The sequence below is a fragment of the Macrotis lagotis genome, chromosome X (genome assembly GCF_037893015.1).
Source record: "Macrotis lagotis isolate mMagLag1 chromosome X, bilby.v1.9.chrom.fasta, whole genome shotgun sequence".
In the NCBI taxonomy this organism is placed as follows: domain Eukaryota; kingdom Metazoa; phylum Chordata; class Mammalia; order Peramelemorphia; family Peramelidae; genus Macrotis; species Macrotis lagotis.
This window is the reverse complement of record NC_133666.1, coordinates 682,411,187-682,435,956: the sequence shown is the minus strand read 5'-3', so window position 1 is coordinate 682,435,956 and position 24,770 is coordinate 682,411,187. Positions and strand designations below refer to the sequence as shown.

Below are 24,770 nucleotides of genomic sequence, written 5' to 3'. Positions count from 1 at the left end.
CTCAGGCCAGCTCCCTTCCTCTTGAGTGGCAAGAAGTCAGAAAAGGGGAAGGCAAGAGAAAGGTTGCAGAGCTTCATTTGAGCCATATGGAGGAGTGGGGGGAGGGACCAGTTTGGTTTAAAAAAAAAGGCTCACACTCCTCTTGTGCATATGATTTATTGCAACTGTTAGCCTTCGCCATTACGTTACACCTAGAGGTCACTTTATTCAACAACAACAAAAATCCACATCACTGAAACTCAGCTTCAAACCAAACCCCAAGCAGCGCAGAATGAGACTGCTCCAGAGAAGGAGGGAGGCAGGAGAATGGGGCAGGGCTGCTTCCAACCCGGCTCGGGCCCAGGCCTCTTCCTGCATCCCAGTTGGAGGCCCCAGCTCAACAGCAGTGTTTCCTCTGTCCCTGCTGGTGTCACTGGGACTGGGCCCTTTGGTACCTCCTACCCCAAGCTTGAGGTAGGTATGTGGTCAATCAGAGTTAGCCAGCAGGTCGAGGGGAGTTAGGCAAAGGAGGTGGAAGGAGAGGCCTCTCTCCCAGGAAGTCCAAAATCCAACTACTACTATTCTGTCCTCAGAGGCCTAAACCCTCTGAACTTGGCACTACAGGCTCTCTGCTGGCCAGAAGAAAAACAATTGCAATTTGAGCTGGATGTCCTAAATCCAATCTACTCCCACACCCTTCTGTTCTTTAAAAAAGAAAAAGAAAATCCAGAACAGGTAGAAGAGACTAACTTGTAAAAAAGAAAAGAAAAAGATGTGAACTGTGATTAGTGTGTGTCCTCTAGAACCCTGTGTGAGCTACGCAGCAGGAAAGGGGGTGTCAGATGAGTACAGCCGTCCCTCAGAGCCCACAGTGGCTGCAGCTGGAACTCTTGGCTCTTGAGCAACCCGGCCTGGGGAGGGCTTGGCTTCCCAGGGGCCAGAGCTGGGCTAGAATGCTAAGACCACCTGCACATAGGCCAAGAGATGGAATTGGCACCAACTAGAAACCTTGCCTGAAGGTCTGTATATGTGAGTGTCAATACTTTATTCTGGTGTAAATATGGAAGCTGGAAAATACACTGTATTTAAATTAGTTCCTTTGGTTTCCCCCTTGATCTGTGGAAAACCCCCCTCCCCCCAACAGAGCTAATCTGTGCAAACTCAAGTCCTTAAAAACTATAGCAGCAAAACAAAGCAAAGGAAAAAGAAAACACCAGATGGAGAGGACTTGGAGGCCAGAAGCATCACTTGGTGTGGACCACCGAGGTGCTGAAGAGCAGCTTCTTCTTCTGTTTCTTCCTTTTCTTTCCTCCCTTCTCATCTGTTAAAGAAAGTACAACGACAGGACTTAGCTATAATTCAGGGCTCAAAAAACCAAAGGCCTGGGAGGTTGCAGTCACCAAGTATTTGTTGAGGATCCAGAGATTATAAAAGTGGGAGGGCAGGCCCAAATTGCCTCTACCAGGAAAACATCCACTCATAAATGACCAAATTGGAGTTTGAGGGAGCCTGGAGAACAAGCCATCTGATGCAACTCTGAACATATTTGGGATGAAGGTTCTTCTGCTGATGGTGTCATAGAGGCAGAGATTCAAAGAAGGGACATGAAGGGGAGAGATTAAGAAAGGGTCTTTCAAGGTGGCAGAAACAGAAGCTTGTGATAAGCCTTGGAGAGATGAATTCATTTCAGTCTAGGGTGTTTTTTTTTTGACAACTCCACTATTACAATGGGTCCACAATCTACTTTTAACAGATCAAAGTCATTGAGTGAGACTAGGAGGTCAGTTCTCTGCCCTTACCAGAGAGGAGGTCTGAGGAGGCCGGGGTGTCCAGTTTCAGGAAGGCTGCTTCAATTGCTTGGCTGAAGGAATTCTGGAAGCTGGGCACAGGTACACGGTCTGAGTTGTCACTTTCCCCATCACTGTCTACAGGGGCAGGAGGAGCTAGAGTATTCTCATCTAGAAAATGCCAGAATACTCTCAGAGCAAGGATGCCAAGCCACCCAGAACCACAAGACCCTCCCTTTACAGCTAAGATTCTAAACAACTGTTCCCCCATCCAAGAGCTCCTCTCACCTTTCTTGGAGGCAGGTTTGGGCCAGATATCTGCCTTGGCTTTTCCAACCCTCAGCATCTGCCAAAGACAAGATGGTGTTAGCCAGGACCACAAAACCTAGTTAGCGTAGCTTGGGCCAGTTTCCAAACCAGCCCCACACTCTTACCTTGTCCCTGGTCTAGTAAATGGGGATGATCGGTACTGAGCCTAGACCAGATTAATATGCAAAAGAAGAGTCAAGGCCAAAGCCAGCTTAGTGACCTAGAATTTCTTCACAAGTGATTAGAAAGAATGAAAGGCTGTCAAAAGGGGCGTAGGAGGTCTACCTCGAATGGGGATGAGTTTCTTGCTATGGATTCTGACACATCTTCGATCAAAGGCCTTCCTTAACATCCCTGCTAGTCTAAGAATTCAGATATGACAAGACATTTAGACAGTGAGGTGTTAAGTGGGCTCTGAAGTCAGCAATCAGAACTCAAACCCGTCTTCAGTCATTTGCTGGCTGGAGGGACTTGGCAAGTCACTCTCAGTTTCCCCAGGTTGTACACTGCCTGGCTAGTATTCTTCAATAGCAAATGCCTTATGATTTAGTAGTCTCTCCAGCTTGTCAATTCTTTTCAAACACATCTGAATCTCATCAGGCCCAAATTATTCACTACCCTTTATTGCAAGTTATAACTTTCCCCTCCTTTTAATAGCCACTAGCTCTCCTGAGAGTTGGTCTTTCCATTTCTCCCCAGGATATGTGCAGTCAGAGTTCCACCCCAGTCCCTCCAGTCCAACCAGGTCTCTTCTGGAATACTCACAAGTCACCTTAAGCCTTCTACCATTTGCCAAGAATGTCACAACTAGGAAGATGTTTGGAAGCTGTTGCATACTAGAAAGTAAGTTGGGTTTTGGTTCTTAGTAAGAATGATTGAAAGCTTAGTGACAGAAACAAAGAATAATTCTTAGGACAGATTTTCTGGTTCTAGCAGGTGCTCTTAACCTTCCAGACAAATGTTCTTCCCCATTTAATGGGAATTTTGTTCAAGTATGTGTATACTTGAACGCCACCTGGATTTTTAATATGCTGTACTTAAAAAAAGACCTCTGAGCAAATCTGATGTCAAAAGGAGGAAAATCAGTAAAGCCAAGACCACTGCCAAACTCTTAGGCACTTGTCTGCCTGCTCCAAGACCTAGGAGTTAAACAAAATCCATCTCATTTCATCATACTCCAAAGTTCCTTCAATCCATCACTTAGCAGCCCCAGCTTCAAGCTTCTTTTGTGAAGGCCGATAACAGCAGCTCCAAGGAACCGACCCCACCAAGACTCCAAACCATTTTACCCGCCAAGACGATTTACTACTAAAATGACTCAGTCTTAAACTACCTGCCAGGGAGAAACAAATTCTTGCACAAAACAACTTCAGCCACAAAACACTCTTCACTGGCTATCTGAACATTAAGCTTAGTAAAGTATCCCTATAAATTGACCAGAGTCACAATAGGTAAAGCCCTATTATTTCTGAATATTCTATCAGCCAAAAAAGGAGGAGTTGGCCACTTAAAATAACCTTTACTTTTCTTCTCTTCACTGTAAAAATTAAAAAAAAATCTTTCCCTGGACTCAAAATCCTAAAATTAAAGGAAGGGGAGCTCAGATGTACATTTTATCTCTATAAAGCAATAACCTTCAAAGTTCATCTATAGCCTTCTCTTCCACAAGGATCCTCTTGGTTCTTTTCCAAACAAACTAGACTGGGGGCAGCTAGGTGGTGCAGTGGATAGAGCACTGGCCCTGGAGTCAGGAGGACCTGAGATCAAATCCGGTCTCAGACATTTAATGATTGCCTAGCTGTGTGGCCTTGGGCAAGTCACTTAACCCCATTGCCTTGAAAAACCAAACCAAACCAAACTAGACCCAACTCCTACTTGCTGTGTTGTCCAACTCTACGCACTGGTATTATATTAACTTGGATGGCTACCATTTTAAAAAAGAGGAATGCAGAGGAAGTTTTAAAAATCATCTGCCTCCTAGCCAGCTCTCAGTGACAAGACACACTTATTTCTAAAGAAGCCCAGTGAGTCAAGCATCAGAGTTTGGGACCTACCGTAGCAGGTGTCATTCACCAAGTCCCTTTAGGTTTGATGGCATGGATCTTAGAAAGGTCAAGGACAGAATGAACAGCAATGCCAAATACCCTTCTGCTTCTCCAAAAGCAAAAGGTTTACCTGGGCAAAGGAAGGAAAGGGAGACTCTTCTTCCAGGCTCCCAACGGAGAAGGAAGGGTTGCCCTGACCATCAGTGGGTGACAAAGAAGCCAACACAGAGTCTGCAAAAGAAGAACCAGAGACCTAATCACAACAGTAACAATGAAAGCTGTTGTTTTCCTCAAAAAAGGAAGAACATGAGCTTAAATAATCCAAATAGAAGATATTAACTACATTAAATTTATTATCAAACATTAATCCACTTTCTCTTTTCACCTTCCTCAAAAGAACTAAAAAAAAACACTTGGTCTATCATCCACATAAGGAGTTCAAGATGTTTGTACACAGAGGAACTGAATTCTGAAACAGCTCACTCCATGGGAATTCCCTTCCTTCCCACCTGAAATGCTGACTGGCTCCCAAGTTCCAGTAAGTCCTGTCCCAGGCACAACTTCAGAGAAGACTAGATTGAAACAAAAATCCCCACTATGCAAATCCAATTGGTTAGGTTTGCTCAGAGTGAAAACTAAGTGGGGATAGAAGCTGAACTGGGGACATCAAATCTCAGCATGGCTCCATCTAGTACAACCCACACCTGAAAAAGAAAACCACTGCACCATGACAAGTTGTCAGCCAGCCAAACTCCTCCCAAGTCCTTCAATAAAAGGGAATCCATTATCTCTCAATGCAGCTCATTCATCTTATAATAACTTTAATGGTAAAGTTTTTCCTATGTCAACCTGAAATGCTTCCTTGTGCTGAGAACCAGCTGGGAAAATGAATCTGCCCCCAACAGCTGTGTTCACTCCCAGCCAGGACTGTCCAGTTCTGATGCTCTGAGCCACTCACCTTGGCCAACTCTGAAAGTCTATCATGAAAACAACAAAACCATACCCTTAACTGGGGTCATGTGACCCAGGAGGAGAGGCTAATAATTTCAGGACTGGGATCCAAGCTTGATATGACTTCTGTTCTGATAACTTTGTGACCACCTGTGGGACAATCACTTGACAAACTCACCTGCTGCATGGGACCCGGGGCTTCTGCTCAGAGGAGACTGGGAGAAGGAACCATGGCCCTCAGTGCTGGTGAGAACCAAAGCAGGATCAGGGGAACAGGCATTGAAGGCAGGAAACTGCTGCAGATTCTCTAGTGCAATGTGGACTTCAGGATCTACAGAGGAAGGGCAGAACAACTCAAGTTCCTCTAGGATCTCAATCTTCCCCCAAAGCCCAAGTTTATAACAAGATCACAGCATCACAGCCCCCCAAAGATGGGAGCTCTTTGAATTTCGAGTTCTTCTAGTAAAATGAAAGCATTTGATGACTCCAAGCACTGGATTCTCCAATGCCCCCCCCCCCCCCCGCCTCCAAATTCATCTACTCTCTAGGCCTTCAGAACCAGTCAGGAGATCTCGGTTGGAGCCCTAGAGTTAACCCCTAAGTGCATGACCATGGGGTAACATCTTTTTTTCTGAGGGAGATTTTCTTCACTTGTAAAATGAGGGTGCACTAGGGGCCTTAGGATCAAGTTCAGTGATGCATGTAAAGTTCCTGTAGCCCTCAAAGGACTCCCTCCTCTGGGTGGAAGAGCAGACGAGCCACTGCCAGTCCAAAACCTTACAGAGGCCAGTCACCTAACTTACATTTGCCCTGCTTCTTATTCTCTTCCATCTCAATCCGGCGCTCTCTCCGCCTCTCCTCCCGAGCCTTTTTCTGCCGTAGCCGTCGCCTCTTCTCAATGTCATCTATAGATCAGAGGCAGGAAATGATGTAAGCAAAGTGCTGAACACTTCAGGCAGAGCCAGGAGTCTTATCCAACACCTTTCTCCATTCCCACCAGCAATGTCCTCTTCCACTATCAAGACTCACTCAGGCTGACATATCACTCACTGGTTTTCTTGTGTAAAAGAAAAAAGGGAGAGATGCTCACCTGAAAACATTTCCAAGGTTTCCTTGGAAACAATAGGTGGTTGGAGAGCCAGTTCACAGATGCTGAATTCACAGGTGAGAGGCAAATGGCAGAGGTAACGATGCCGTTGCCGAACATCCTACAGTGCAAAAAGAGGAGCCAAAGTTCAACAAAGACCTAAGCAACACACTGTAGAGAACATCCAGCTAATGTTCCAGGAATAAGGCTCTAGCCCAAGGGGGAAGAAAATATACCTCCAAAAAGTCCAGAGCCTCAGCACAAAAACTAACTAAAGCTTTGAGGAAATGGTATCCCTCCCCACCCCCACCATGCAATACATTGAGGCTCGATCTCCCCTCATCTTAAGGATTCCAAGAAGCATGAGCAGTGCTGGCACCTAACAGCCTCCTTCACCTCTGATATAGAGTAGCCAGCAATCTCCACCACTGTGGCTGTGATCTTCTCGGGGCTCTGCTCCAGGCTCCCATACTCCCGCACAAGACAGCGCACATTCACAGGATGCAGAAACATGTACTGTCCATCCTCCGCTGTGGGGCAAAAGTCACCATTACCCTTTACCAGCCTCCCCCCCCCCCCGAATCTTGCAGCCCTCCCAATGGTTCAGAATCGGATCAGACACCTTTGGAAATTTGATCTTCCTTTGAATTAAGTCAATGAAAGGATGTTCATGGATGCCCAGTCCTCCTTCATACCACTAACCTTGATAGAAGTAGTAACAAGGAGAACTGCCCAAGGATCTGGTACCAAGGATGGCCTTGGACTCCTGCTGGCTGGTTTTGCTGCAGGTGGTCCCTTCTACATCTTTTCCATCCACTATCTCCAAGTCATCTATCTCTGTTACCATCCCAGGCTCCAGCTCAGTCACTGCCTCCTCCTCTTGCACCAGGTGGGGAGAGGGAAGAGAAGATCCTCCAGGGCAAGGGTCCATAATTTCTTCATCAAAAGCAGACAGATACTCCAGTATACACTGTTGAAACAAAAGCTAATCAACAGCAAATCCACTTCCTGCTAAGAAAATACACCAGTCTGGGAGCCAGGCCATCTGTCTGCTTTCTGGTAAATCACTTAGTTGACTTCTAGAAGGTTCCAAGACAAAGTGGGAATCTGACCACCTAATTCTCTCTGTCAAAGATGTGAAAAATGAATGAGCACATGGTTAAGGAATGAGCACAAGACAAGGTGCATAACTGCAAGCTCATTAATAGTGACAGAAAAGCAAAGACACTGCTTAATTAGCATCAAGGAACACACACACACCCACCTGGGGACTGGGCTGGAGCAATGGTTCTTTGTCCAGGGGTGCTGCTAATAGAACCAGCTCTTCTGCTGCTGTCACAACATCAGTGACCTGGCCACTTCTGGTTTCAGCTAATCCTGATAAAGCTTCCTCTCGAGCCTAATGTCAGAGAGAAATGTGAGGTTTGTTGAAAAATACAATTCTTTTTGCAGGGAAAGGAACCATAACATCTCTCCCAGGAGGTATACAGAGGTAGCATATAGTCAAACCAAGCAGATTGGATATCAAGACAAACTCAAGGGCAGCTAGGTGTTGCAGTAGATAGAGCACTGGCCCTGGAGTCAGGAGGACCTTAAACACTAAATAATTGCCTAGTTCTGTGGTCTTGGGCAAGTCACTTATTAACCCAATTGCTATAAATAAATAAAAATTAAAAATAAATAAAAAAATTAAAATTAAAAAAAGAGACAAACTCAAGAACCTCAGTTCAGGACCCACACCTGAAAGTTCCCTGGGAGCCTCAGCCTTTTCCTCTGACTAAACAATCTTTGGAATCCTGCTAGTCCAGGTATTTCTGCCCAAGTCTATAGTTGTCAATAAATAAATAAGCAAGAGAGATCAAGTTAAAACAAGGACACTTGGGGTGGCTAGGTGGCGCAGTGGATAGAGCACCGGCCTTGGAGTCAGGAGTACCTGGGTTCAAATCCAACCTCAGACACTTAATAATTACCTAGCTGTGTGGCCTTGGGCAAGCCACTTAACCCCATTGCTTTGAAAACTCTAAAACAAAAGTAAAAGAAAACACAACAAAGACACTAAGAGCTAGTGTTTATAGCTCAAAAGGGCAAGGCAGAACGCCTTACCAAGATTGTGTGCCACCCCCCATCATCCATGATCCTCTGTCCAGAGCACTCAACAACAATATGATAAACAAGTCTTCGCAATGTAAATCAAAGACTTAGACAGAAGTAGTAGCAATTAAAGGATACAAATAAAGTAAATAATTTTAACTTGAGTTACTGAGCAGCCTAAAAAGGAGTGATTCTCCCAAAGATGCTTGGAAAATCTTCACAGGCAAAGTACTCTACAGGAAAAAGTCAATTAACCAGAATGTTCCAGGAATAAGAGTCCTATGGCTTAGTACATACACATAACACAGAATGAAGAGAACAGAGCCAAAAAACTAAACTATGCGATTCCTACAAAGAAAGCCAACCCACAGCAGCAACCATACTATACAAGGCAAAGGACAAAAAATTGTTTAAAATTTATTTTTGTAAAAAAATTCTTCTATAATTGAACAGTGTATGTAAAAAGAAAGGGACTGAAGAAGCATCTTGTCCACACTACCCCTCTTCCTAGTACAGAGTGGCCTAATTGAATCCTGGACTTCTAATACTATCTGAGTATTAGAAGGCATACCTCAAACTCAGCAAGTCAAACCTGCTTCTCACTCCCAACTTCCTTATTCTTGTGGATCTCTCCTCTTCCCATACCTCTTGGCTTAAGGTCAAGAGCCAACTTTATCTCTTCCTTCTTTCCTTGTCCCTTGAGGCAATGAGTCTTAATGATGTCACCTCTGAAATACCTCACCTGTCATTTCTGTCCTACCTTTTTTAATCCTCCTGCTACCAACCTGTTTCAGACCTTCATTATCTCTTACCAGAAGCAAGGAAACTAATTAGTATAAGGACTCTTTCCCTAACCTATCCTAGATATTTATATGGCTCAAAAGCCCTCAAGCACTTAAATTTCCTTAATACAGCACCAAAGATGTGAATGAGCTGGTCCAAACTATCCGTCCAACCTTATCTCCCACTGTTCCTCTTTGAAACCTTTATACTCTGGCCAAACTGGACATCCCTGAGGCCTGAACTCTTGCCCAGTGTTTCCCTGTTATCCCTCCCCTAGGAGTAACATGCTTATCCCTTGTTGCTAATCCCACAAGATGCCCTAACCTCTCCATCTCAGGCCACAAACAACACACCCACCCCTCAAGGCTTGACTCAAAGTTCCTCTTAGCTTTTAACAAGAATTAAAGACTAAAAACTAAAAAAAACTAAAACTGAAAACAAAAACAAAGATGCCTTTCTGGGACTTACAAGTACCATCTAGAAATCCTTTACCTTGTTTTTCTAACTTCCTAAAAAAGGATTGTGAATCATATACAATACATATATGCCGTCTTTATATACATTCACATTCCCCTTTCCATTTTTCCTTTTATGTTCTTTTTCTTTTTAATGATACTCTTCTCTAATTGATGGATACCCTGTTCATTTCCAATTTTTTGCTATTACATTTAGAATTAGGTATCTTTGACACATAGGTCCATTCATGATTTTGTAATAAGGTCTCAGGGATGGGATTGGGTCAGGACAGATCAGTTTTGTAACATTGGCTTGTCAGGATATCTACACCTGTCTCAGTCTCCACCAAGAGCAATTAGAGGGCCTTCCCTTTGCTTCTAATTACACCATCTACTACTCCAGGGTCAGCTCCATGATGTCAGGGACGATGTTTGATTCATCTTACCCACCCCCCCCAACATGGAACCTGACTCTGCTTCAAACAAAGCAGGTACAGTAAATATATCAATGGATAAGCTTCTTAGAAGTTTAACTGCAATTAATCCACTGACATTCTAATCAAACCACAGCAAAAAAAATTTAACATATGAGAAACAGAGGGTGAGTTAAATCAGACTGGTCCTGAGATATATAGAAAAAAATCCCAGCTTTGCCAATAAGTGTGATTTTCCAGGCTAACTCCCTCCATCCAGTTTGTTTTTCCAATGCCAATTTGTTCTTGGTCTCCCCACCTTGAGCTCCTGGAGGGCGGCCTCAACAAAGCAGGCCTCAGGGGAGTGCTTCTCCTCTGCCAGCTGCTGCTCCAGGGCTGCCTTCTCTTCGAAAATCACTCGCTGTAGCACCTGCTCCTTGGAGGCCAGCAGGAGTTTGGAGTATTGGCTATGCTGGTCATCTGTCCAAGAGGGAAAAAACCCCCAGAATCCCCACTTGATGAACTGAATAAAATCAAATGACCAAAACAAATATGTGTCACTATCAAAGGTCATGACCATCTATAGAAAATTTAATCAGACTTGAAAGCTGAGGTTTTACTTCAGTTTGCTGGGTCTTGTCTCCTCTAGTGGTGTCAAACTAAAAAGGATCCCTGTGGCCACATGTTGAATTAGAAAACTACAAATTACATTACTTATATTGTATTTTTATTTCTTTTGCTAAACATTCCCCAATTACAATTGAACATAATGATTCTGACTGTACCTAGGAGTTTGGGGATCATTTTCTGGCTTCAAGTTTGACACCTCGGGTCTACCAACTCAGAAGTCAGAAGTTAATAGTTAGCAGGCTCTGAAGAGGTTGTGCCAGGGTATTATTAATTAAGCAGGTAACTCACCTCCAAGGTGAATAGGCTGATCTACATTCATCCATTTGGATTTGGGTAAAGCCACTAACACACCCTTCTCCCTTCTCATGAGCTGCATTGTGATGGTATCGCCAACAATGTATTGGCGTGACTCTGTAGCAACAACACTGTAATGTGGGAAGAGAACTGTCAAGTGGGAACAGGGTGCCTCTGAAGCCCTAGGGTGGGTCAACTGCCTCTGAGCCTCACCTCTTGAGATCCTTCTTGTGAACAGAACTGTAGCAAATAGGACATTTACTCCAGGCTTTCTCGCTCAACGAAAGGTAATGCAGAATGCACGCCCAGCAGAAAATATGCCCACAACGTGTGATCTTGGCTGCAGTTGGCGGGTAAAGGCATATCGGGCAGGACGGCACCTCATGACTACAGATGCGCTGGAGAGGCACAAGAATGAGAAGGGTTACTGACAAAAGGATGGGCCAGAACACAGCCCACCTGCCCCTCCTTGACCATCAAAAAATCCTCTGCGTAAAGGTTGGCTAGGTGGCACCACCAGCCTTGGAATCAGGGAGACCTGAGTTCCAATCAGACCTCAGAAATTGGACACTTAGTAGCTGTGTGACCTTAAGCCCTCTGTAGGCAAATATCAGTCTCTAAAGCCCATATCCAAGCATCTGCTTCGCTCCAGGACAGCTCTCTGTGACACAGCTTCTGGCAGAATTCTAGAGAAGGGGCTGAGGGGCAGCCTGTGCTGGCCTTTAAATGAAGTTTTTTTGCCAGGTAGGGCAAGGAAGTTCCTTTGTCATTAGAGAAGCCCTGGAGGGGACATCAGGCCCTTGCTATAATTCAGCACAAGACTGTTCCAAGGCTTCCCAGAACTTTGAGCCTTCATGTTGAAAACCAAAATCAGCCATGACTATGACTTGATGAGGAAATGCAGCCATGTAGTTCCTTTGCCTGCTGGTTTGGGGAGAGTTTTACTTTGGGTCCAAACTATCTGCTGCCAATGAAATCCATTTCCACGAAACGATCATCTTCAGGGTCTAAAAGTCAACTTGCCCCCTCCCTGAAGTATAACTGGCCATTGCTTTCTGTCAGGGCTAGAGGCTCCTACTAGCCCCAGGACCAGAGCTGATTCACCAGCCACACAATGAACTCCTTATCCATGGAAAATGGGGTCAGAACTTCCCAACTAGGAACCTGTACGGAGGACCCAGAAGTCTCAGCAGGAACCTGATCTGACCAGAAGGGAGGGAGGGATCCCTTGAATGATCTCACCCCACCACTCCCAGCACCCCCGACGCCCCACTGTCAACATGCTTAGCTGAGCTACTGACCACTTGTTCCACAAAGTCCCAGTTGACCAAAGTATCAGGGTCAGCAAAATGCACTGTGTAGTCTTGGTCTTCAGACACAACAAACTGGCAGCTGGATGAGGAATTGGGGAGGAAAGAGCAGCCCATCAGTAGGTCTGGCAAACAACAGCCATGCCATTCAGCATCAAGCTAGCACCCCTACTAGCCTGGACACAGAACTCTACCCTCAATACCACAGAGAATTCTCTCTCTGGCAGGTTACAAAAGGTCCAGTGGACATGAGTTTAATAAGAACCACTGGACTCCATTTTCCAAAAGTCCATCCAGCCCTTCCCCCAAGCCTCTCTAGAACTAAAAATAGCCCAGACGCTGCTTGGTCCAGGACTGCGCAGCCACTTTTGTCCCAGGAGGCTGGACTTGGGAAGCCTTGGAGCAAAGCCAAGAGCTCCCTGTCAAATTTCGTATTTTGGTAAGCACCATACACCTTTAAAACAACATGTAATTTTTAACATTATTCCAGGGAGCCTCCAGAGTTGAGGTTAGATGTTTTATGCTTAGGTGACAATGGGCCCTCCATCCCCCCCCTCCGCAAGTGACCCCGACTCTAACAATCGGTGCCTCCCTCCCACACCATTCTTCCATCCCCCAAGATAAAGTACAGGTCAGCTTAGAGAGACACTTCACAATATCCTCACGAGAATTTACGTTTCTGCCTATTTCTCTCCTACTCACTTGGCCTGTAAGAAGAGCTCCTTGTTAAAAGGTTTTTGTCCCCATTTGTTCCTCTTCCCCCAGTTGCCATGTCCATTGCCTTCAAAGTGACCTGCCTGGCCACGGGGTTCAAAAGTGAAATTCAGTAAGTGGTTTAGATTTATCTTCTTAGGACCAGAAAACTGGGCAGGGCTGAACTCTGCCCGTTGAGCCTCTGCTACCTTGAGAAAAAAAGGGTAGTATTTTAGATAAAGATGACCTGAGCACTGATCCACTATAGGTGCCAGTCCAACACCCATTACTCATTCAATTCTACTCTAACCATTTGAAAAAATAAAGCTGTAGCCAACAGATTAAAACAGACAAAAACGAAGAGTTTGTCACTTTGGATAGAGCACTGGCCCTGGAATCAGAAGTACCTGAGTTCAAATCCTGCCTGACACTTAATAATTACCTAGCTGTGTGGCCTTGGGCAAGTCACTTAACCCCATTGCCTTGCAAAAAAACCTAAAAACAAAAAAACAACAACAACAAAAAAGAACAGTCTAAATCAGGCCAAGCAAAAGAGCCTCCAAAAGCTGGAGACAGAAATCTGAACCATGCTGACTGTTTGGACTAAACCAGTCTACCCTTATTCGGGCACTGTTATCTAAGAACAGAAAGCAGCAGGAACCTCTGTTGTGAAAATCTGGCTACAAAGTATTTTCTCCTTAAAACAAAAATCTGCAGCCCAATGCCTACCTCCTCGCCCTCATTCCCTGGGCCAGTCTCAACTGCCCCTGCCCCCTGGAACTTCACTTCCTAGGAGACCAAGCTGATAGGGCTCCCTCCCCCAGGCTTACGCATCCTGCCAGAAAAGACTCTCTCAGACACATTTCTATTCATTTTTAATTAAAACTGACAAAATTAGAACTTGTAGGCTGACTAACTCCCGCTAGAAATAAATCTTATCAGCATCAAATTAAAAACGAATTTAACAGGTGGTAGAAATACACAATCATTTGAAAGAGAAATCCTAAGTCACACACTGTAAAAGCACTTGGCCCTGCTTGTCGGTTTTTCTTTCTCCCAGCACTCCATCATGAAAGACCCTCTCCTGCCAGCAAAGTGTGACTTAAGAGCCAACCAGGTAATATCTTAAATGTCTTCCATTACTAAGAAATGATCCCCTCTACTTCAAGAAGAGTATCTACACAAAGCTAAGATATCAAATCATCAAACCCAGGAAATATGATGTGATTTGCAGCCATCCTGAAGGCAAGTTCACTGCCTTCTGAGGCAGAAGGAGCAAGAGATTCAAGAAGGGCAGGACTTTCTCCCACAAGCACTCAAGGAGATACTTCAGTGATCTTCACAAAGTAGAGATACCACAGGCAGGCTGCCATGCTCCTTGTAGTCCAGGGAACCTTCATAGAAGCCTTACCTCATCTCGTCTTCCACCATTAGAAGAAGAGCTAAAGAGTTTGCTGCTGCCGCCGCCCCTTTGAGGGGGCATCTTGTTAAAAGTTTTGCTTTTCTGTGAGTTGGGGCGACGGGACTGGGTGTTAAAGTTTTCATTTTTGGAATAGGAAGTTTCACGTTTACGGTTATAACGTTTGGATCCACCCGCATTCTTTCCATCTAAAAAGCAAAAAAACATGAGTTAAAAGTTTCATGGAAAATCTCAGCTTCCAAATAGCCAAAAAGCAACACAATCATCCCCCATCCCATGGCTGGATTTGGATCAAGTCATTAGACTTTATTAATAGATTACAAAAGCAAAGGCAAAACCAGTTGCATTAATTACAAATCTATATTGATTCTACTTTTTTTCTGAAATCATGATGAACCTAACTATATACTGTTTTAACTTTCCTATCATTTTATTCCAATTTCAGCATTATGTTTTACAAACCCCTGATGTTTTTGATAATTAGGGCTCTTATATCACAATTCTTCCTGAACAGAATTTATAATGATTACTCTTAAAAGACACTCATGGGGGGTGGCTAGGTGTCGCAGTGGATAGAACACTGGCCCTGGAGTCAGGAGTACCTAGGTTCAAATCCAGTCTCAGACACTGAATAATTACCTAGCTGTGTAGCCTTTCCTTGCAAAAACCTAAAAAAAAACCCACTCAAAAAAAAAGCACAAGGGCGGCTAGGTGGTACAGTGGATAGAGCACCAGCCCTGGAGTCAGGAGTATCTGAGTTCAAATCCAACCTCGGACATTTAATAATTACCTAGCTGAGGCCCACCTAGGATACATAATGGCTGTAACCCCATTTGCCTTGTAAAAATCTAAATAAATAAAACTTAAAAAAAAAGCACAGGACCCAGTGATATTAGACTACTTCTGAGCTGTGAGAAATGATGAATATGGGGTGGCTAGGTGGCAGTAGATAGAGCACTGGCTCTGGAGTCAGGAGTACCTAAAAGTTCAAATCTGGCCTCAGACACTTAATAATTGTCTAGCTGTGTGGCCTTGGGCAAGCCACTTAACCCCATTTGCCTTGCAAAAAAAAAAAAACCTAAAGAAAAAATTAAATTTAAAAAAATTAAAAATTAAGAAAATATATGCCCTATGATTTTTACTCCAAACTGAATGCTGACAGAACCTTACAACCACTTGCCCGAAGCCTGACACCTGAGATATTATTATCAAGTTCAAAAATAGATGGACCCCTTTCACAAGAGGTGAAGAGCCCTCAAAGCATCCCTCAGGAAAAAAACTTTTAGCAATGCTGACTTACAACAAAGGCCAAAATCATTTTAGGAAGAGGTCTGGATTTGGGATCAGAGGAGCTTGATTTAGCTGGCTTTGCTATTTACCACTTGTGGGGCTTTAGACAAGTCACAACCTCACTGGGCCTCAACAAGATAATCTCCAAAAACCTTCCCCAGATTTGAATACTTTTTTAAGCCTTCTATGTCCATTCTGTCTCTAATTAATCTATTTATTCCACATGTGACCACCTCATTGCAAGAAGAGAATAGGCTAAGTAATGCAAAACTATGAATGTTCTCAAAATACCTTAAGAAAAATGAAAGAAGCAGTTTAGTTTAAAAGCTAAAGAGGACCGGGGCAGGTGGCGCAGCGGATAGAGCACCAGTCCTGGAATCAGGAGTACCTGAGTTCAAATCTGACCTCAGATACTTAATAATTGCCTAGCTGTGTGACCTTGGGCAAGTCATTTAACCCCACTGCCTTAAGTTTAAAAAAAAATTTTAAAAAGCTAAAAAAGGACTGGCTTCCAAATCAGGAAGACCTAAGTTCAAGGTACACCTAGGAAATATAATGGCTATAACCTTGGGAAAGTAATCCCTTTCATCTTTCAGGGCTATAGACATTTCTCTAAGGCCGTTAAGTTGCAGAGAAGGTACAACACTGCATTGGTAAAGGTAATTTCCTTACATGGAGGTTCCCTACAGAAATGAATTAACAGGTCCATTTTGTAACATAAATGTAAACTGAAATTATGGGGGCGGCTAGGTGTCGCAGTGGATAAATTAGCACCGGCCCTGGAGTCAGGAGTACCTGGGTTCAAATCCGGTCTCAGACACTTAATAATCACCTAGCTGTGTGGCCTTGGGCAAGCCACTTAACCCCATTTGCCTTGCAAAATAAAAAACCTAAAAAAAAAAAAAAAGAAATTATGGCAATTCCATCCTGCATTAGCCGAATAAATCATAGTAATGAGGGTTTATGTAAGCAATACACAAAAGTTTCAAGAAAAATGAAAATGTTCCATTGAGTAAAAATTTTTCCAAATTAAGTCAAAATCAAGTTTTTCAATACTTGATGAAAACAGAAATCTAGTATCTATAGGCAGTTGGGGGGGAGAGACTTTAATTGCCAGATGAAATGAGTGGAATTAAAGTTCTGTAGGGCTTTCTCCCCAAATTGTACTAATCATGCTAATATTAGTCTTATAAACTAGAAAAAGGCAATTTTCAGAAGCTAATATGTATTAGTATTAAATCTGAAAGCCAAATAGAATGTAGACTGAGGCTTCCCCCAAAAAGAAACTTGAGAATAAGCAAATGTCCTTCACATTTCAGCTGTGGTAGTGGTCACCAGCCCCCATGCTTGGTCAACTTCTTCAGGTAGACTTTATCATATCTACAAACCTGCTCTATAATTTTCAAACTCTTGATTGAAGTTTACAACTATTTAGTCATTTATTTTTTATCTGTTACCAAGAAGGCTGTCAATTAAGACAATTAAATGTTCTATGGGCAAGAAAAGATCTGATTTTCAAAGAAAGTGAGTTTGATGTTAATCATGGAAACCACCTTGGATCCATGGAAGTCAGGTTGTTAATCCTTCTAAAAGCTGAAATTCAGAGGTTGATACTTCTAACTGTTCATTTTCCAGGGAATTAATTAAGAAAAAAAAAAGAGGGTGGGGTGGGGAGGGAGAGGATGAAAGGAGCAAATGGCCAAGTTGTTTACTTCAATGAGCACAAACATGTCAACATTTCTCAGAGCACTGGCAAGTTATTTGTCTGTTAGGAGTCACCAAAAAATAACAAAACTGAGGAAGACAGCTCCTGATGATCTAAATAAAGTAACTAAGGTAAGCCTCTGATTTGCATAGACCTGTCAATTCACCCAGAAGGCCAGTCTTCAAGATTTCCCCCACCTATTACAACACTTGCAAGGAACAATTTCATAAGGCTTACAGAATCACTGATAGGAAGTAAGTCCGGGAAGGGAAGGACTTGGTTCTGAAACCCCAGAGATGACCGCAACTGACCACCCTCATTAACCAAGACGTGATCTGACAGCTGCTCCATCCTCCAACCCAACCTTTGCTTCCATTACCCTAGAGCTTAGCAAGTCAAGAGGGCAGAACAGAAGAGAGTCTGGCTCTGTTATCTCCAACCCAGCAGAAGAAGATTGCAGGGCAGCCAGGTCTGAGGCCCAGAGATAAAACCTCAAAGCTCTATTTTTACAAAGAGGTTGTTTGTTTGTCAAATACTGGCTAGGATAAGTTGGGGACAAATTTTTCTCAGCCAGACAGTGGCCTGGCCAATAGGGATTCATTTTCAGAATATTTTGCATGAAGTTAAAGTGAGATCTAGCACCAATGGACCTCTCCCTGAAGGAAGCCCTTAGTCCTAATGCTCCAAAACACAACAGATGAGGTTAAATGGCCCAAATTCAGAGCTCAAGATCTGTGGGGGCCAATGCAGCAGCCTCAAAAGCTGACTGAGGGGCCCCTGCCTCGTTACCCCCACCTCCATGGCATTTTCAACTAGTCACAACAGACAAATTCTTTGGCAACATGTCCAGATCACTCTAGTTGTGAAAGCAGAGACAGGTGGTGGTGCTGAGGGCAGAGCAACAGCTAGGACTCACAGGAGGATCATGGTCAAGTTCCTTACCCACAAAACTGGGCAGTGGCTGACAAACACTTCCATCTCACAGGGCAGCACTGCGTTTGCTACAAGTCTAGTTAACAGAATTTACTGAGGACCTTGATGCCAGGCCTATAAACACTAAAGGGAATCTGGCCAAGGGGTAGGGATTGGAGGTGCATGGGCAGCTGACAGGAGCCTAGTTTGTGGAGACAGCAGAGAGACCTCAGAAAAACTTCAAGTGTTTTCCTTAAGCAGCAACTGTTGAGTTCCCACATGTAAGACTTTAGACTAGAAGACACAGTCATTCTCAAAGAAGTTTCCTTTAAAGTCATTCCATTTTCAAGGACCTCATCATCTCAAACTTCCTATATAATTCTGAGGATTCTTAAAGGCAAATAATTTTGCAACTGACTTGTGTACAGTATGTGAACAGAATCAACAGAAGTCCACATTATTAACCTGAAAGAATTGCCTCAATACCTGGAACTTCTGCTAACCTCTAGTGATTGGGTCCACCCTCCAGCAGGATGGGGTAACAGGTTTATTTTTGGGGCAACTGGGCTTTGCCTCATGTTTGCTATAAAATTAAGCTTCCTTCTTTCTATTCATTTGCCTTATTTTCCCCCCTTTTCTCTCTCCTTTTTCTGAGCAATGTTCATGGAATATTTCACTGTTAAAAGTTCCTAGAATGGTGTTTTTGAATTCTTTACCAGAAGAAGTTCAACATCTATTATTATTACAGGAAAGAAGCTATACTCTGTAAGATTCAAGGTGCTACATAAATGTCAGCTACACAAATGTAACAAAAGTAAGGGATCTTAGCTGGGAAAAAAACTGGAGAAAAGATTAGGCCATTCCAACTTTGAAGGTCAAACAAATTTGGAGATTTACCTGTTTCCAGTATTCTGATGAAGGGCGAACACAGGTAGGGTGATAACAGCAGATGGTTTCAAAGCACTTTTTGAGGGTCTGCAAAATGCTACATATTACCTCATTTGAGTCTCAACATCCCTATTTCACGGAGGAAAGTGGGGCTCCAAGAGGGCAAGTGGATTGGCCAGGAACTGAGGTGCTCCTGGACCCAAGGCCAGCACCAGCTCCCAGGCTTCCCTGCTTCATCACTAACGGAGCAGGAATGAAGGCAATTGAGCTTGTTATAACTAAGGTAACATGACCGTTTTCAGTCAACCCAATGGAGACATTTGGAACTCTAGAGGCAGCTTTAGTGGGGTTTGGTCAGATATAGGGAAAGAAAAGGATGGAAATCAATGAAGCCTCCAGTCCTTTTCTGTCTTTTTTTACAAAAGACATATGAGCCCCTCATAGTACTGAACCCTTCCCCAGCTCCTGAGTAAATAAAGACTATTTGGAAGCTTGGGGTGGAGGGGAGCTTTCAAAAGGCTTAACATCTGTTTATGAAATCACTTTGAACTGCATTCCCATTCTTTCATTTGGGGGAAAGGCTGTTCCAACAGGAACTGTCAATGCTATTCTTAGGTTTTATGTGATCAGTCTATCTTCAACCAACAGGTGAGTCATATAATTCAATACAACCCTTAAAATTAGCCAATACTTAAAATACAAAATACACTCATGGTGAACTTTATCCTTTCATCTTAATTAATTAATCAATTCCAAATAAAATAAGTAACACAAAACAGGCTGCTTTGAGGCAGAGTGAATGCCTCTAAATGAGTCTGGGTTCTAGCTGGAGGTAACCTGTCATGTATCTTGACAGGATTCATGCTTGGTGGGGAACTATCTCACAGAAAACACATACCAGGAAGTCTCGAGAAGGCACTGGTAAACAAGGGCAGATCTGAGTGAGGTTTCTTTGTTTGTAAACAAGTTCTTTTAGCAAAAACTTCTGTTTAGAGATTGTCATCTGTGGGTTTACAGAGGACTCAGGAAAAATCAAGGCCTCTGGTTATGAAATTCTCAGGATATTCCATAACTTATTTCCATACAAAAAAATTTTTAGAAAATATCTTGGACCTAGCCGTGTGGCCTTGGGCAAGCCACTTAACCCCACTGCCTTAGAAAATCTTAAAAAAAATATCTTGGAAAGGGGCGGCTAGGTGGCACAGTGGATAAAGCACCGGCCCTGGAGTCGGAGGACCTGAGTTCAAATCCTGCCTCCGACACTTAATGATTACTGAGCTGTGTGGCCTTGGGCAAGCCACTTAACCCCATTGCCTTGCAAAAAAACCTTAAAAATAAATCTAAAAAATTTTTAGAAAGAATAAAATGAAATATCACTTGGGAAAAGAAAAAGAATCCAGTATGTTTAGTCAGCACTTAACTTGCCAACAAGCTAATACAAATGTTTGCTTGCTAGAGGCTAGACCCAAGTCTCTTTGATTTTGGGGACAAAAAACTCGTCTTATCTACCCAAAAGTCCCAGGGCAGCAGAGTACAGTAATATACCTTCAATAAAAGTTGTTTTAATAGCAGTGCTGACTTTCATATACTTTCTCCCTAGGGGACACACTTAAGGACTCTGTTAATAGTTGGATCAGAGATAGAGAGGGTTTTATAAAAGGAGACTCTTAGAAAAATGAAATGAAAATTTAGAAGCCTGTAATGAGAGAGCCACAGGTCAGATCTTTCCCTTCTCTCTCCATTAAGATGAGGGTCCTGAGAGGTATCTTTAAGGTTTTCCAAGTGGTCTGCCCCAGTCACCCCATCACTCCAGACTGGCTGCGACTCTTCCAAGTGCATCTGTAATTAAATCACAAGTGTACAAAACCCCAGTTCCCGCACTCATCATTCACAGCTCAGGGAAGGACCCTGTCATGTCTGTTATTTTCCAAGTTGACTGAGTCTGTTCACGTATGAACTGAAGCAGCACAATGGATGTGCTGTCTTGTATGTCACGTTTCATAAGCAAATGTCAAATGGAATCAACAGCAAGCAGTTTAGAAATGTATGTCCATGCTTTGTGAACCTGAACAAACTGTGGCTGTGACTTTGGTACATGGCAGGTTACCTACCTCCAGCTCGAACCCAGACTCATTTAGAGTCATTCGATTTGCCTCAAAGCAGCCTATCTTGTGTATTTCTTTTTTAATTGCATTTATTTAAGGCAATGGGCTTAAGTGACTTGCCCAAGGTCACACAAGTATGCAATTAAATGTCTGAGGTTGGATCTGAACTCCTGACTCCAAGGTTGGTGCTCTATTCACTGCACCACCTCACTGCCCCTCATTTTCTGTTCTTTATTAAAACTGTCTAAACCCACACTATACCACCTTGATTCTACACTTCTGAGTTTCTCTGGCACATTACCAACGCAAAATCAGTTCAGGCATCTCCAGCAGGCTGTGAAAAAAACCTCAACTTTTGTAAAGGTGTCTTTCTTCCAAGTACCAACCTATGTCCTCATCCTGATTTGTTTGAATTTGGTTTAGCCTACTGCAAAAGTCAATCAAAATGTAATCAGATAGGGGGGGTGAGGAGATGAGAAGTGGAGCCCAGAGCCACAACTGGAAGGAGATTGGGACTTGGAAGCAGCCTGAAGTTTGGGGTCAGACTCTGGGCTAGTCATTTCCCATCCATGAGTTTTACTTCCTGACTACATAAAATAATGGAGCTGGATTAAATGATCTCCAGAGTTCTAGAAACTTTAAAATTCTAGGAAAACAGAGTTGCATTTTATAAAAAAGAGAATTTGAAAACCACCTAGTTCAAATCCCTCATTTTACAGATGAAGAAACTGAGGTTCAGTTTCCTGTTAGTGGTGGTACAAGTAGCCCTTGTGAGGCAGCAATGACTTTCAAAAAAAGAGCTCTGGCGGTGCAGTGGATAGAGCACCAGCCCTGGAGTCAGGAGGACCTGAGTTCAAATCCGACCTCAGACACTTAATAATTCCCTAGCTGTGTGGCCTTAGGCAAGCCACTTAACCCCATTTGCTTTTCAATAACCTAACAAACAAACAAACAAAAAAAAAAAAGCCTGGCTAGAAAGTCTGGTTCTGAAATCCACTACCTGGTTCAAACCTGGGGCCAGTCACTTTGTTCAGAGGCCCTCAGCTTCCTCGTCTGTGCAGTGAAGGAGTCTGATCAACCAACCTCCAAGTTTCAGTTCTAAATCTTCTACTAGGTAAACATCAGAGGCCTCACCCACCTGAAATACTGCTTCTGGGACAGGCAGGCCCAAGAGCCGATTCACAAACACTACCCAAAAAGTGTCCCTTGGTAAACAAAGTTCAGGTGCCCAGGAGTGCTTTAAGATGGCACAAAGGCAATCCTTTTACCTCTCTGAGATACCCCTTTGAGGTACTTCTCTGCTTCTCCCCTTTCTAAGAGAAGAAAGGAGAGGTGAAAAGACAAGGTCACTGGGTGAAATGGAAGGGTCAATGAAGACCAAAGGGTGGTGCAGCATTCTCAAGTTCCAGAGGAAACGGGTCCAAGAAAGGAAAGGGATCAGCCTAGTGTGGTGGTAGAGGTGAGACCCCAGGTAACCATTGGGTGAGGGGGTGACTGCTGGGTGCGGAAAGGGGGGGAGCACATGATTCTTCCAGGTCTAGTGAAGGGGAGGGGAGAAAAGGCCTCTGCTAGTCAGCCTCAGACCAAGGATAAAGACAGGCAGCCTCAAAGAGTCCAGCAGGAGTCTGTCAGCTCTGCTACTTAAACTTTCTTGTTCCTGTTAAAAAAGTTCTTTCTGAAATTAAAATCTTAGTCTTTCCCAGCTCCAAATCCCTGACCTGCACCTTTGACCTGTTTCACCATCTGAGAAATAAAGAAAATGACCCTTTGACCACCCACCTCACTGGAGTGGGAAGAAAAAAATCACTTTCTTCAAGATCTTAAATGGCCCTAAGCTCCACAGTGATGCCATACAACTTCGAGTCTGAAATTGGAAAACACTGGAGGAGGGCGACGTGAGGGCCCCAGAACATGACAACTGGAAGGAACAGGAGACTTTAGTGCCACTCCCTCATTTCAGGAAGGCCAGGGATCCTGGATTTAGAGTTGTAAGTGCGGTGAGAGAAAACCAGCCCTAACTACTCCTAATCCAATGGTCTCCAAATCCCTCAGACAACAAGATCCTAAGGCCCCGAGCTCCGAGGGGCCTACATTGTTGTTGCCGCGGCTCCGGCCAAGAGCAGTGCCATTTCGGACCGGGCACACCAAGAGCCGATAAAGAGAGAAGTCAGCGCCTGTCCGGAATTTTAGGCAGGACGGCTAGGCTAAACAGTGAGACCTGAAAGGAGCGCACGTGCTGTGCCAGGGAAGAAAAGTCCGATCAGGAGAGGGCACGTCAGAAGGGCCACGGTGGCCGCCTCGGCCGTCCTGGGGGCACATGGGCTCAGTAACCGGCAGAAGCGGGGGCAGGTCGGAGGGAATCACCCGGCGAGAGCCACCCGCACCCCCAGGTCCGCCAGGCCGGGCCCAGGATGCCCAACCGCCGCCCTGGGAGGCCCCGGGCCGCGGAGTCCGGCTGGGGAGGCCAGAAGGGCCAGTGTCCCAAACTGCAGACCCGCCTCTCCGCCGCCCCCCGCCGCCGTGCGCCCCCGAGGGAAGGCACCCAGCAGCTGCCCCCCGGGCCTGCCTGCCCCCCCGGGCCTGCCCCCCCCGGGCCTGCCCCCCACCTGCCCCCCGGGCCTGCCCACGCAGCTGTCGGGCCCTTAGCACAGGAAACCCGAGCCGGGCCGGGCCCGGGGGTGCGGCAGCGCCCGCCTCGGCCGGCCCGCGGGGGGCACCGGGGGCCCGGGGGGCAGGGGGCCCGGGGCCCGCCGCCCGGCCCTTACCGCTCTTGGGTTTACTCTCGCCGGCGGGCCCCGCCGAGGTGGCGCGGGGCGGCTGCTGCCCTTTGCCGCCGCCGCCCCCCGAGGCCGCGGAGGAGCCGGCGGGGCCGCTGGTCTTGTCCATGTCGGGGGCGGCGCCGCTGCTGCTGCTGGCCGGGCTGCGCGGCATCAACGGGGGCGGCGCGGGGGGCGGCGGGGGCGGCGGCGGCTGCGGGGCGGGCGCGGCGGGGAGCCAGGCTCATGGCGTTGGGGCCCGGCGGCGGACGGCGGGGGCGGCGGTGCTCGGCCCTCATGGCCACATCGTCCTCGGCCTTCCTCGGCTTCTCCGGGGCGGCGGGCGCGGCGCGGGGGGCCGGGCCGGGCCGGGCGGAGCGGGGCGGCGCGGGGGGCCGGGGAGGACGGGGAGGACGGGGCGAGGTGGGGGGCCCGCGAGCCCCGCCCGCCGGCCGGCCGGACTCTGGCTCTCCCGCCGCGGGCCGGGGGTCGCGCCTCGCCTCAGGGCCGGGGCCGAGGCCGAGCTGCTCCGGGAATGGCGACGAGTCGCCGAACAGCGCCGCCGAGAACCCGGATGCACTATTTATAGGGGGGACGCCGCGCCGAGAGCATCCCGGGAAATGGAGTCCGGGCGGCCTCCCGCGGCCGCGCGCCCGAGGCTCGCGCGTCATCAGTCGGCCCCGCCGCAGGGCCTTGTGGGAAGTGTAGTTCAGGGGCCGCGGGCTGGACCGGCCGGGTGTCCCGGCTCCCGGGGGGGGGGGGGGGCGGGCTCCGTGGGGGAGGGGGAGGGATTACACGGCTACATATCCCCCAGACGTAACGGGTCAGTTTAGTCGAAGAAGCATCCAAGTCCCTCCTATCTGGCAG

General features: G+C 45.6%; 1 protein-coding gene across 1 annotated transcript; it reads right to left on the bottom strand.

Moving 5' to 3' along the window:
- Positions 1–140: 140 nt before the first annotated feature.
- RNF10 (ring finger protein 10) lies at positions 141–24,093 on the bottom strand. Its single transcript, XM_074206021.1, has 17 exons — positions 23,913–24,093; positions 14,239–14,435; positions 12,837–13,036; positions 12,126–12,216; positions 11,038–11,222; positions 10,819–10,955; positions 10,220–10,380; positions 7,423–7,557; positions 6,861–7,128; positions 6,555–6,688; positions 6,162–6,279; positions 5,875–5,976; positions 5,250–5,402; positions 4,251–4,351; positions 2,055–2,112; positions 1,779–1,937; positions 141–1,300 (listed from the first exon to the last, which is right to left on the bottom strand). The coding sequence occupies exons 1-17, from the start codon at positions 24,076–24,078 to the stop codon at positions 1,224–1,226; spliced, it is 2,442 nt and encodes an 813-aa protein (XP_074062122.1). The 5' UTR covers positions 24,079–24,093; the 3' UTR covers positions 141–1,223.
- Between the last annotated feature and the right edge of the window lie 677 nt (positions 24,094–24,770).